Below are 13,069 nucleotides of genomic sequence, written 5' to 3' on the forward strand. Positions count from 1 at the left end.
CAATTGTCCCCTTCTCGTCCTGCCTTCAAACTTTCCCAGCATCAGGGTCTTTTCTAGTGAGTCAGCTCTTTCCATCAGGTGGAGTTTCAGTTTCAGCATCATTGCTTCCAATGAATATTCAAGACTGATTTCTTTAGGATTGACTGCTTTGGTCTCCTTGCATTCCAAGGGACTCTCAATATTCTTCTCCAGAAACACAGGTCAAAATCATCAATTCTTTGGCACTCAGCCTCCTTTGTAGTCCAACTCTCGCATCCGTACATGACTATTGGAAAAAACATAGCTTTGACTAGGTGGACCTTTATTGGCAAAGTAGTGTCTCTGCTTTTTAAATACACTGTCTAGGTTTGTCATAGCTTTTCTTTCAAGGAGCAAACATCTTTTAATTTCATGGCAGCAGTCACCATCTGCAGTGATTTTGGAGCCCCCCAAAATAAAGTCTGTCACTATTTCCATTGTTTCCCCATCTATTTGCTATGAAGTGATGGGACTGGATGCCATGATTTCAGTTTTTTGAATGTTGAATTTTAAGCCAACTTTTTCACTGTCCTCTTTCACCTTCCTCAGGAGGCTCTTTAGTTCCTCTTCACTTTCTGCCATAAGGGTGGTGTCATCTGCATATCTGAGGTTATTGATATTTCTCCTGGCAATCTTGATTCCAGCTCGTGCTTTATCCAGCCCTGCATTTCACATGATATACTCTGCATATAAGTTAAATAAGCTAGGTGACAATATACAGCCTTGATGTACTCCTTTTCCAACTTGGAACCAGTTCATCCATGTCTGGTTCTAACTGTTGCATACATACAAGTTTCTCAGGAGGCAGGTAATGGTCTGATATTCCCATCTCTCACAGTTTTCCACAGTTCATTGTGATCCACACAGTCAAAGGCTTTAGAGCGTAGTCAGTGAAGCAGAAATAGATGTTTTTCTGAAATTCTGTTGGTTTTTTTCTATGAACCAACGGATGTTGGCAATTTGATGTTTGGTTCCTTTGCATTTTCTAAATCAACTTGGACATCATGAAGTTCTCGGTTCATGTACTGTTGAAGCCTAGCTTGGGGAATTTTGAGCATTACTTTGCTAGTATGTGAAATGAATGCAGTTGTGTTTTAGTGAGGGAATCACACCATCATGGCTATCTGGGTCTTTAATATCTTTTTTATATAGTTCTTCTGTGTATTCTTGCCACTTCTTAAAATCTTCTGCTTCGGTTAGATCCCTACCATTTCTGTCCTTTATTGTGCTCATCTTTGCATGAAAATTTCCCTTGGTATCTCTAAACTTTTTTGAAGAGATCTCTAGTCTTCCCCATTCTATTGCTCTTCTATATTTCATTGCATTGGCCACTTAGGAAGGCTTTCTTATCTCTCCTTGCTATTCTTTGGAACTCTGCATTCAGGTGGATATATTTTTTCTTTTCTCCTTTGCCTTTCGCGTCTCTTCTTTTCGCAGCTATTTGTAAGGCCTCCTCAGACAACCATTTTGCCTTCTTGCATTTCTTTTTCTTGGGATGGTTTTGATCACTGCCTCCTGTATAGTGTTACAAACCTTCTTCCATAGTTCTTCAGGTACTCTATCAGGTCTAATACCTTGAATCTATTTGTCACTTCCACTCTTTAATCATAAGAGATTTGATTTGGTCATACCTGAATGGTCTAGTGGTTTCCATACTTTCTTCAATTTAAGTCTGAATTTTGCAATAAAGAGTTCATGATCTGAGCCACAGTCAGCTCCTGGTCTTGTTTTTGCTGACTGTTTGGAGCTTCTCCATCTTTGGCTAAAGAATATCTTTATCTTCAGCTAAAGAATCTGATTTCGGTATTGACGATCCGGTGATGTCCATGTCTCTTGTGTTGTTGGTAGAGGTGTTTGCTATGACCAGTGCATTCTCTTGGCAAAATTCTGATAACACAGTTTTGTGTCATCAGAAAAAATTGATAACAGGGAACTGTTCCCTGTATGTAGTAGTGACTTAATAAATATAGTTGAGTGAATGAGTTTGGGATGATTTGGTACGGAAATTCAAAGTTGGGATAAAAAAGTGGTTTCTGTGGACAGAGGAGCCTGGTGGGCTGCAGTCCATTGGGTTGCAAAGAGTTGGACACAGCAAAGCACAGCGTGGTGGTTTGTCTGAGCCACTAAGTTAATGCGACAAGAGAGCTGTGCCTGTCTCTGTGGCCCCCTCCTCTAATTGGATTGTAATGCCTTTGGGGTCTCATTAGCAAACCTCAAGGTGCTCTTGCCAACCATGAATGTGTGTTGCTGACACTTCAGAAGCAGAGGTGTCCAAGCTCTACAATGGCTTTGCCTGTGGAAATTCTGTGTAAGATTCCCTGAACACTTTGTGCTTAAAAGTTTCCTGAGACCTTTCACTTCTCCAGCCAGAGTCCTTTATTCTCACTGCTCAGCTAGGAGGGTGGAGCTCACTAAGGTCAGTTCTCATGTAGTCATGGTTTTCTGGGGGACTCTCTAGCTAGAATAAACCTGAACCAACCAGGGACTCTTACAGAAAACAGATGTTTTCACTTGGTCTGTGCTTTCTCTGTTTTGTTCTCAGTACAAAGATAGAAGTCCTGCTGCACAGTATCTTAGTGTTTCTCAGGTCCTTGCCTTTAAATGCATAAAGTGTCAAATTGATTTATTTTCATATTCCCACGGCATCACTAGAATCCTTCCGCTTCAGCCATTTTCTTTTTTTGCTATACAGTAAACATACACACACACACACACACACACACACACATATATATATATACACACACACACATACATATCATAGAGGGGCTTCCCTGGTGGCCCAGTGGTAAAGAACCTGCTTGCTAATGCAAATGCAGGTTTGATTTCTGGGTCAGGAAGATCTCCTAGAGAAAGTAATAGCAACCATGGAGAAGGCAATGGCACCCCACTCCAGTACTCTTGCCTGGAAAATCCATGGACGGAGGAGCCTGGTAGGCTGCAGTCCATGGGATCGCTAAGAGTCGGACACAACTGAGCGACTTCACTTTCACTTTTTACTTTCATGCACTGGAGAAGGAAATGGCAACCCATTCCAGTGTTCTTGCCTAGAGAATCCCAGGGACGGGGAAGCCTGGTGGGCTGCCGACTATGGGGTCGCACAGAGTCGGACACGACTGAAGTGACTTAGCAGCAGCAGCAGCCAGTATTCTTGCCTGGGAAATCCCATGGACAGAAGGAACCTGGTGGGCTACAGTCCATGGAGTTGCAAGAGTTGGACACACCTTAGTGACTAAACAACAGCAATATATCATAGAATTATTTATTTGAGAAAATTTCCTTTTTTAGATCACCTTATTTTAAACAAAGTTAAACGTATCTAGATGAAAAATAGAAATTCACTCTACTGTAAAGATTTAGAGATTTAAAAAGAAGCATTCCAGAATTTGTAACATATTTGTGGAATTCATCTGAGTAATTTAAAGAAATAAAGGAATTGAATTTTTCAAGCTTCCTCCCCATGCACCGTCACCCTATTGATGTAATTGTTCTCCTTTTGTCTTGATTTTTTTCCCTGAAGACATGGCATTTTTGTGGTTACAAAGCAGGGATGCCCCAAAAGCACCTTTTCCAGGGTCCGATGTAGCCTGTGCTCACCTCTCATCGCTGAGCTTCTGTCTGCTGCCTTCAGCTGTCATCTCCCTCCTTTTTGGATGATCAAATGCTCCTACTTTCCTAGTCAGGAGTGTTGTGCAGCAACTGAGAGCATGACTTTGGAGCTGTGTATCTTGGGTTGCATTTCTGGCTATGACTTTTACTGGTCTGAGAAGTTGGCCAAGTCACTCATTTGCTCTAATCCTTATTTCCCTCATCTGAAAAAGAGAAACAAGCATCATAGCTTCCTCCAAGTATTGTTGAGTGGATTTACTGAGATGATGCATTTTAAGTGCTCCCTGTAGGGCTTGGCATACAGCATTGCTTAATAAATGCAAGCAAATGTCTTCGTGCCTGGGTGACCATTCCCTCTACTTGTGGAGATGTTCAGACTCAGAGAGTGTTTTCACAGATATTTTATTATTTAGAGGCTTGCCATATGAATGCCCCATCCTTGGCTGGGGGTTGCTGAAGGCAGAATGGAAGGATCAGAGTACGCAGAGAAGGCTGAGTTCCCAGCTTTTCCCATGGGCTGTCCTGGTGTGTGGTCCCTGACACCAGTCAACTTCCTGGAAATTCGAGCAGATTCCAGAGTGTATTTCACTGAGGCACAGTCTTAGCACCCTTTCCCCAAAGCCCAGCTGGCAAGGTAGTCGTTCATGTCAGTGACTCCTTAGATACCTAAGTCTGAAAGCCTCTTAAAAGACTTACTGACATTTTAATCTTTTAAGGTAAAAATGTTTCTAAATTGCATTACAAATTTCCTTTCTCTTTCAAGAGAGAGAATATATCTGAAAACTCGTGTGAGCTCAATCAAATTCAATGTAAGGCATGGGAAATATGAAATGTATACCCCAAACCCCCACTAATGCCTAAGCAAGGGAGTGAAAGACGTGAGTAATCATACAAAGGTATTTACTTGCTTTCTAGTTATTTTAAAATTCACCACGATATTGATGATGTTTATCAGTGAAATTAACCTGAAGGCTGTGTATTTCTACTTTCCCAGCTTAAAATCATAGTACTTTGTCTTACTATCATTTTGAATAGATGGGGAAATAGGGCACCAGGCAGAGAGAGAAAGAGAGTTGTTTGAGGTGACTGCAAACAACAAAGCTGGGACTAATACTGAGGTCTTTTGACTTCCAGGTCAATGCCCTTTTCAGGGTTTCAAGCTGCTGCTTTTGGGCAAAGTCAACTCTATGTTAATCACCTGAAAATTTTCAGTAGGTTTAGAGTAGCAAGTACTGTAGGGGAGAGAGTAGGAGGAAATGGTTGCAATAGGGGTGCGGGGACTGTTGTATTGACTGAAAAAAAAAAAAAAGGCTCAACCTAGAAGTTTAGAATTATGTTTTATTTGGTGGACAAAACTGAGGATTTAAGCTAGGGACACAGCCTCTCAGATAACTCTGAGGGACTGGTCTGAAGATGCAGGGACAGGAATCAAGATATATAGAAGTTTTTGCAACAAAGACCAGGCAGTTGGAACACCAAAGATTATTGTTAACTAAAGAAAACCAGATAGCTCCAGTTGACGAATTCAGCACTTTTCTAAGTGTGGGAGGATGCAGGAGTCTGGGCTCCCTGAAATTGCCCCTTTGAGATGCACTCAGCTCTCTGCTTTCCTCATCCCAGTCTCCTCAGGGAGTGCCCTTGAGGATGGCTGCAGCAGGTGGCTGCTAGATGTCAGGCGTCCTCTTTCCAACCTGAGTTCCCTCAGGGCTCACTGGAGGTGTGGCTGTAATGTGACGGCTTGATGGCTGCAGCATCCTTTGCTTGCGGATACAGCAGGCAACCGTTTTCATTCACAACTGCAATAGGGAGACCTCTCTGACAATAAGGTGTACAAGTGTCTTTCAGATCAGCTTGTAACACCTGTCACGGTGTTTGCTATCAGTGACCTCGAGCAAGTCCCATAAACACTAAAGTTTTTGAGCTTCCTTTTCCTCACCTCCGAAGTGAGAATAGTAATAGTTGTCTTAAAGGTTTGTTATGAGTGTGAACTCGGATAATGCGTGAATGAAGGTCATGAGCTGTGCCTGACCCGTGGCAGCTTTGCCAGGGTGACGGCAGCACGAACTGCAAGAGGTGAAAAGTCCTTTTTGCACTCCACGCAGTCTTGTTCAGGTCCTCACAGGCTGCAAGGTCCAAAGATGTGTTTACAGGTTAAGGGTGGTGTGAGGACTTTGGGGGGAACCAGAAAGAACCTTGGAGGAAACAAGGACAGAAATGAGTCCTTGGAGGAGAGGCTGAAGGTGTATGGAGATGTTTAGGTTGGGGAAAAGTGGTCTGTGTTGGGAGTTAATGAGCATTCTTATTTCATCAGTGTTTACTTCTGGGAACAGCAAATGATATTGTTTCAAACTGCGTGAGATTCTAGCTGGACCCTAAAAAATCGTCATGCCGTCTACCTCAGTCTTCCCATTCCAAGAAATTGATCCCAAGATATTTACAGAGGGAGGCCATACACTGGAGTACGAAATAGGGAGCAACTCAAAGCTCGTAAGTAAAAAAAAAATAGTCAAATAAATTAGGGTATGTGTTTTAAGATGTACCGTTAAAAACAATCTCTTGAAAACTATCACCTTGGGGAAATGCTTAAAGAAAGTGTTAAGGGAAAATGCTGAATATAATACTATGTATACATCTCTTTCAAATTCATAAAAATGTTTTCATAACTGAAGGAAACAACCAAAAGAAGCTCTCTGTAATAATAATGACTTCTAACTTCTAATAGTATTTTCACTACTTTCCAAAGTATCTCTAGTGAATATGCTGAACTTGAGCAAATTAGCTAATCTCCCTGAGCCTAATTTTCCTTATCTGTAAAATGGGGATAAGGACAGTAAACATATACTCTGGATTAAATAACAAAGGCATGTATTATTTCATTATTTTATGATACAAATCATAAAAGTAAAGTTCATATGATTAAGATGATGTTCTCTGGGAGCGTCTGGGTCAGAAGAGAGTCTCATGAGAGAAAGGGAAGTGAGAACAAATCTTGACTTGCATCACCCAAGCATGTTGTTCCCTCTTTGTCCTCAGAGGAATTGGCTTTAAAAGCAGGTGGATGACCATCTTGCTCATTAGATATCCCAAGTTTAATGATTCTTTGTACTAGAAATTTAATAAAAATGTTTGGAAATTAAATGGCAAATCACCTTGGCAATAAATCCTAGGAGATGGCCCTTGCAAACCAATCTCCCACCTGAGAATGACGTGAAACCATTGAGGCCTAATAATACTTGGTATTTACTGAGCACCTACTAAGGGCAAATAACTGGTCTAAATGCTCTTTTCTTTAAAAAATTATTTATTTATTTTTGGTTGCACTGGGTCTTTGCTGCTGTGTACAGATTTTCTCTGTTGGTAGCGAGCAGCATCTATTTTTCATTATGGTGTGTGGGTTTCAAAAGTTGTGGTACACTGGCTTAGTTGCTCTGCAGCTTGTGGAGTCTTCTTGGACCAAGGATTGAACCCATGTCCCCTGCATTGGCAGGAGGATTCTTATCCACTGTGCTACCAGGGAAGTCCTAAATACTCTTACCTTATCTTATAATGGCAGCCTAGGTGATATGTATTATTATCTGATATAGGAGGAAACAGAGTTTCTAAGGGGTCAAGCAATTTGTCCAATGTCATCCAGAGAGGGACTGGAAGAACTGGAAATCAATTTCACAGAATTTGTCTCTAGTGGCTAGCTTCTTGCTGACTGTGATACTGCCTCCCAAGCAGTTTTCATTTGATGGCCTGAACACCAGCTGTGCAATTCCAAGCATTTGATCTCACATCAGAATGTCTTTTTTTTCAGCATGACAAAATGCCAGATAGAAACAATGGGTGTATTTTACATTTATTACAAGACTAAATAAAATATGGCAGACATTTTTTTTCATGGAAATAATGGTTAGATTATTTATCTGCTATCAAAATCTGTTTTGGGGTGTGCACAATGATTGTATCACTATTTTTTTATAGCATTCTCCTTCAGTGGCTGGCAGGAACTGGCTATTTCCAGTGCTATCTCTCCTCTCTGCCTTGTGGGTGAATTTAACCATCTGATCAAAGCATTTGCACAATTTGAGCAGGGAGTAGTTGAGCAGGGAGTAGAAGAATCTTGCTGTAAGATCCTGGGTTTTAGGAAACTTCTGGATAAGGGAGATGCTAAATAAGTCTGGGTAATATCCCAGGGCATGACAATTTTCCCCTTGTTCTTGCCTCTGGCATTCTCATTGTTTATTGTTCTAATTTTCAGCTTAAAGCAGATTCAACCGCTTAAAGACAAGCAGTGTGTCTGGGACCTGGAATTGGAGGTAGGAAGGAGTGGAAGAGGCTCTGAGTGTGAATTCTTTGTGTCAGCCTCTGTGGGTCAATGTCCCAAGTGTTTCGAGTCGTCCTCTCTGTCTTCTGTGAACCTTTTCCAGGATCCTAAGTCGCCTGGGAATGTAGGGACTGGAGTTGATCACATATAGTGTGATCATCTTTCTAAAAACATACTTATTATATTTATTTATTTGACTGGCCCTTTCTTAGTTGTGGCACTCAGGATCTTTAGTTGTGGCACGTGCGATCCAGTTCCCTGACCAGGGATTGAACCTGGGCCCCTGGCATTGGGAGTGTGGAGGCTTAGCCACTGGACCACTAGGAAAGCCCCCAGATGTGAGCATCTTTACTGTTCTGCTGGGCTTCACTGGTGGCTCAGACGGTAAAGAATCTGCCTGCAATGTGGGAGACCCAGGTTCGATCCCTAAAAATCCCCTGGAGAAGGGAATGGCTACCCACCCCAGTATTCTTGCCTGGAGAATCCCATTGACAGAGGAGCCTGGTGTGGCTATAGTCCATGGGGTCGCAAACAGTCAGAGATGACTGAGCAACTATCACTTTACTGTTCTGCTATTCATAAATGTTATTTGCCATTTTTTTTTTCAACAGCCATGATAACAAGACACTTGTGATAAAAGCACTACTCAAAACAGTCTTGTATGATTTCCCTTCCTTTTTCCCTACACTCTACCAACCTGCCCTTGACTATGAAATAATTACCATCCAGCACTCTCTGGTTGTTACTGAGGTACTTATGGTGGTTTTTCATACTTACTGATTGATGTACACAAAGCCCAGCTTTGTAATGTTAGCATCTCTCACCTTCCCCCTTAAAGTTTTTAAATTATATGCTATACACAGCCCTGTGGTTAAGGACATTTGATATGGTTCTAGGCACTTAAGGATCAGTGACAATGTTTGTTGGCACTTAGCGGGCTCAACAATTTTTGTTGAATTTAATGCAATTTTTTATATCTTAATCACTTATAAATTTAGTATCTGAGACATTTGTTCATGCATTCACTTATTATTTCATTTATTTGTTTTACATGCTTTCCTCTTTTGCCAGGTCTGTCTCTGGTTTGTGTTCTGATATATGTATGTTCTAGGGTAGATCTGTGCATGAAATCTTACAGGTTCTAGATAACAAAATGTTTTCCACATACTGTATTTTAGCTATGGCATAGAAAGGAGTTATGAATGTTAGTTTTAACACCCTTTGAAACAGGGTGTTAAAATCATTATCAGACTTGAATACAGTGTACTGACTCCTGGATTTGGGAAACTATCTGTAATTTTTTTTAAATTTATATTTAAAATTGGACTGTAATTGCTTTGCAAAGTTCTGCTGTACAACAACCATGATTTAGCTATGAGAATGCATATATCCCCTCTCTCTTGAGCGTCTCTCCCATCCCCCCATCCCTCCCCTTCTAGGTCACCACAGAACACTAAACTGAGCTCCCTGTGCTCTACAGCAGCCTCTCACTAGCTATCTATTTACACATGGCAGCCTATGTATATACGTCAATAATGGTCTCGCAGTTCATCCCGCCCTCCCTACCCCCCACTGTGTCCATAAGCCCCTTCTCTATGGGAAGCTTTCTTATATCCTGCAGTTTGTGTCCTTGCAGACCTAACCAGATTGTCAGTGCTCAGGATAGACAATCCATGGGCTCCAAGAACAACGTGACTGAGTTCGTCTTGCTCGGCCTTTTCCGGAGCCGGGAGATGCAACGTGCCTGCTTCCTGGTCTTCTCTCTTTTCCACGTGCTCACGGTGCTGGGGAACCTTCTGGTCGTCGTCACCATCAACACCAGCAAGACCCTGCACGCTCCCATGTACTTCTTCCTCTGCCACTTGTCCTTTGCCGACATGTGCTATCCATCCGCTTCCACACCCAAGATGATTGCTGACACCTTGGTGGAGCGCAAGACCATCTCCTTCGAGGGCTGCATGACCCAGCTCTTTTCTGCCCACTTTTTTGGTGGCACCGAGATCTTCCTCCTCACGGCCATGGCCTATGACCGCTATGTGGCCATCTGTCGGCCCCTGCACTACGCGACCATCATGGGCCGCCGGAAGTGCGGCCTGCTGGCGGGGGCCTCCTGGGTGGCTGGCTTCCTGCATTCCATCCTGCAGACGCTCCTCATGGTCCAGCTGCCCTTCTGTGGGCCCAACGAGATCGACAGCTTCTTCTGTGACGTCCATCCCCTGCTGAAGCTGGCCTGTGCGGACACCTACGTGGTGGGGCTCATCGTGGTGGCCAACAGCGGCATGATTTCTTTAGTGTCCTTCATCATCCTTATCATCTCCTATGTGGTCATCCTACTGAACCTGAGAAGCCGGTCTTCTGAGAGCTGGCGCAAGGCTCTGTCCACATGCGGCTCACATATCATCACTGTGCTTCTGGTCCTGCTGCCCCCCATGTTCATGTACATTCGACCCTCCACCACCCTGGCCGCTGACAAACTCGTCATTCTCTTTAACATCGTCATGCCACCTTTGCTGAACCCTCTGATCTACACGCTGAGGAACAGTGAGGTGAAAAATGCCATGAGGAAGATCTTCAGGGTCAAGGGGAGCTCGCGGGGAGAAGTGAAACTACAAGGCTTCTCATGAGCCTGGACTTGGGAGACTTCCTGTCTTTGTAGCATCTAAGACAGTTTTTTTTTTTTTTTTAAATTTTTTTTATTTTTAAACTTTACAATATTGTATTGTTTTTGCCAAATATCGAAATGAATCCGCCACAGGTATACATGTGTTCCGCATCCTGAACCCTCCTCCATCCTCCCTCCCCATACCTTCCCTCTGGGGCGTCCCAGTGCACCAGCCCCAAGCATCCAGTATCGTGCATTGAACTTGGACTGGCGACTCGTTTCATACATGATATTATACATGTTTCAATGCCATTCTCCCAAATCTTTCCACCCTCTCCCTCTCCCACAGAGTCCATAAGACTATTCTATACATCAGTGTCTCTTTTGCTGTCTCGTACACAGGGTTATTGTTACCCTCTTTCTAAATGTCATATATATGCGTTAGTATACTGTATTGGTGTTTTTCTTTCTGGCTTACTTCACTCTGTATAATAGGCTCCAGTTTCATCCACCTCATTAGAACTGATGCAAATGTATTCTTTTTAATGGCTGAGTAATACTCCATTGTGTATATGTACCATAGCTTTCTTATCCATTCATCTGCTGATGGACATCTAGATTGCTTCCATGTCCTGGCTATTATAAACAGTGCTGTGATGAACATTGGGGTACACGTGTCTCTTTCCCTTCTGGTTTCCTCAGTGTGTATGCCCAGCAGTGGAATTGCTGGATCATAAGGCAGTTCTATTTCCAGTTTTTTAAGGACTCTCCACACTGTTCTCCATAGTGGCTGTACTAGTTTGCATTCCCACCAACAGTGTAAGAGGGTTCCCTTTTCTCCACACCCTCTCCGGCATTTATTGCTTGTAGACTTGGATTGCAGCCATTCTGACTGGCGTGAAATGGTACCTCATTGTGGTTTTGATTTGCATTTCTCTGATAATGTGAGATGTTGAGCATCTTTTCATGTGTTTGTTAGCCATCTGTATGTCTTCTTTGGAGAAATGTCTATTTAGTTCTTTGGCCCATTTTTTGATTGGGTCATTTATTTTTCTGGAATTGAGCTGTAGGTGTTGCTGGTATATTTTTGAGATTAGTTGTTTGTCAGTTGCTTCATTTGCTATTATTTTCTCCCATTCTGAAGGCTGTCTTTTCACCTTGCTTAGAGTTTCCTTTGTTGTGCAGAAGCTTTTAAGTTTAATTATGTCCCATTTGTTTATTTTTGTTTTTATTTCCAATATTCTGGGAGGTGGGTCATAGAGGATCCTGCTGTGATGTATGTCGGAGAGTGTTTTTGCCTATGTTCTCCTCTAGGAGTTTTATAGTTTCTGGTCTTACATTTAGATCTTTAATCCATTTTGAGTTTATTTTTGTGTATGGTGTTAGAAAGTGTTCTAGTTTCATTCTTTTACACGTGGTTGACCAGTTTTCCCAGCACCACTTGTTAAAGAGATTGTCTTTAATCCATTGTATATTCTTGCCTCCTTTGTCAAAGATAAGGTGTCCATATGTGCGTGGATTTATCTCTGGGCTTTCTATTTTGTTCCATTGATCTATATTTCTGTCTTTGTGCCAGTACCATACTGTCTTGATAACTGTGGCTTTGTAGTAGAGCCTGAAGTCAGGGAGGTTGATTCCTCCAGTTCCATTCTTCTTTCTCAAGATCGCTTTGGCTATTCGAGGTTTTTTGTATTTCCATACAAATTGTGAAATTATTTGTTCTAGCTCTGTGAAGAATACCATTGGTAGCTTGATAGGGATTGCATTGAATCTATAAATTGCTTTGGGTAGTATACTCATTTTCACTATATTGATTCTTCCAATCCATGAACATGGTATATTTCTCCATCTATTAGTGTCCTCTTTGATTTCTTTCACCAGTGTTTTATAGTTTTCTATATATAGGTCTTTAGTTTCTTTAGGTAGATATATTCCTAAGTATTTTATTCTTTCCATTGCAATGGTGAATGGAATTGTTTCCTTAATTTCTCTTTCAGTTTTCTCATTATTAGTGTATAGGAATGCAAGGGATTTCTGTGTGTTGATTTTATATCCTGCAACTTTACTATAATCATTGATTAGTTCTAGTAATTTTCTGGTGGAGTCTTTAGGGTTTTCTATGTAGAGGATCATGTCATCTGCAAACAGTGAGAGTTTTACTTCTTCTTTTCCAATTTGGATTCCTTTTATTTCTTTTTCTGCTCTGATTGCTGTGGCCAAAACTTCCAAAACTATGTTGAATAGTAATGGTGAAAGTGGGCACCCTTGTCTTGTTCCTGACTTTAGAGGAAATGCTTTCAATTTTTCACCATTGAGGATAATGTTTGCTGTGGGTTTGTCATATATAGCTTTTATTATGTTGAGGTATGTTCCTTCTATTCTGCTTTCTGGAGAGTTTTTATCATAAATGGATGTTGAATTTTGTCAAAGGCTTTCTCTGCCTCTATTGAGATAATCATATGGTTTTTATTTTTCAATTTGTTAATGTGGTGTATTACATTGATTGATTTGCGGCTATTGAAGAATCCTTG

At 41.7% G+C, this 13,069-nt stretch overlaps 2 protein-coding genes across 3 annotated transcripts in view; both read left to right on the forward strand.

Annotated features, from left to right (window-relative positions):
- The window catches only part of LOC133227087 (olfactory receptor 4C45-like), a 100,196-nt gene that overhangs the window by 3,915 nt on the left and 83,212 nt on the right, over window positions 1–13,069 (forward strand). The window lies entirely within an intron of this gene.
- Window positions 8,971–10,711, forward strand: LOC133227083 (olfactory receptor 4S1-like). The gene has a single exon (XM_061381501.1). It carries the CDS (start codon window positions 9,445–9,447, stop codon window positions 10,558–10,560), a length of 1,116 nt encoding a protein of 371 aa, XP_061237485.1. The 5' UTR covers window positions 8,971–9,444; the 3' UTR covers window positions 10,561–10,711.

This window comes from Bos javanicus, chromosome 15 (genome assembly GCF_032452875.1).
Source record: "Bos javanicus breed banteng chromosome 15, ARS-OSU_banteng_1.0, whole genome shotgun sequence".
NCBI lineage: Eukaryota > Metazoa > Chordata > Mammalia > Artiodactyla > Bovidae > Bos > Bos javanicus.

What these genes read in the sequence shown, in the direction of transcription:
- LOC133227083 (XM_061381501.1), top strand. Translation starts at nt 9,445, where the DNA reads ATGGCAGCCTATGTATATACGTCAATAATGGTCTCGCAGTTCATCCCG.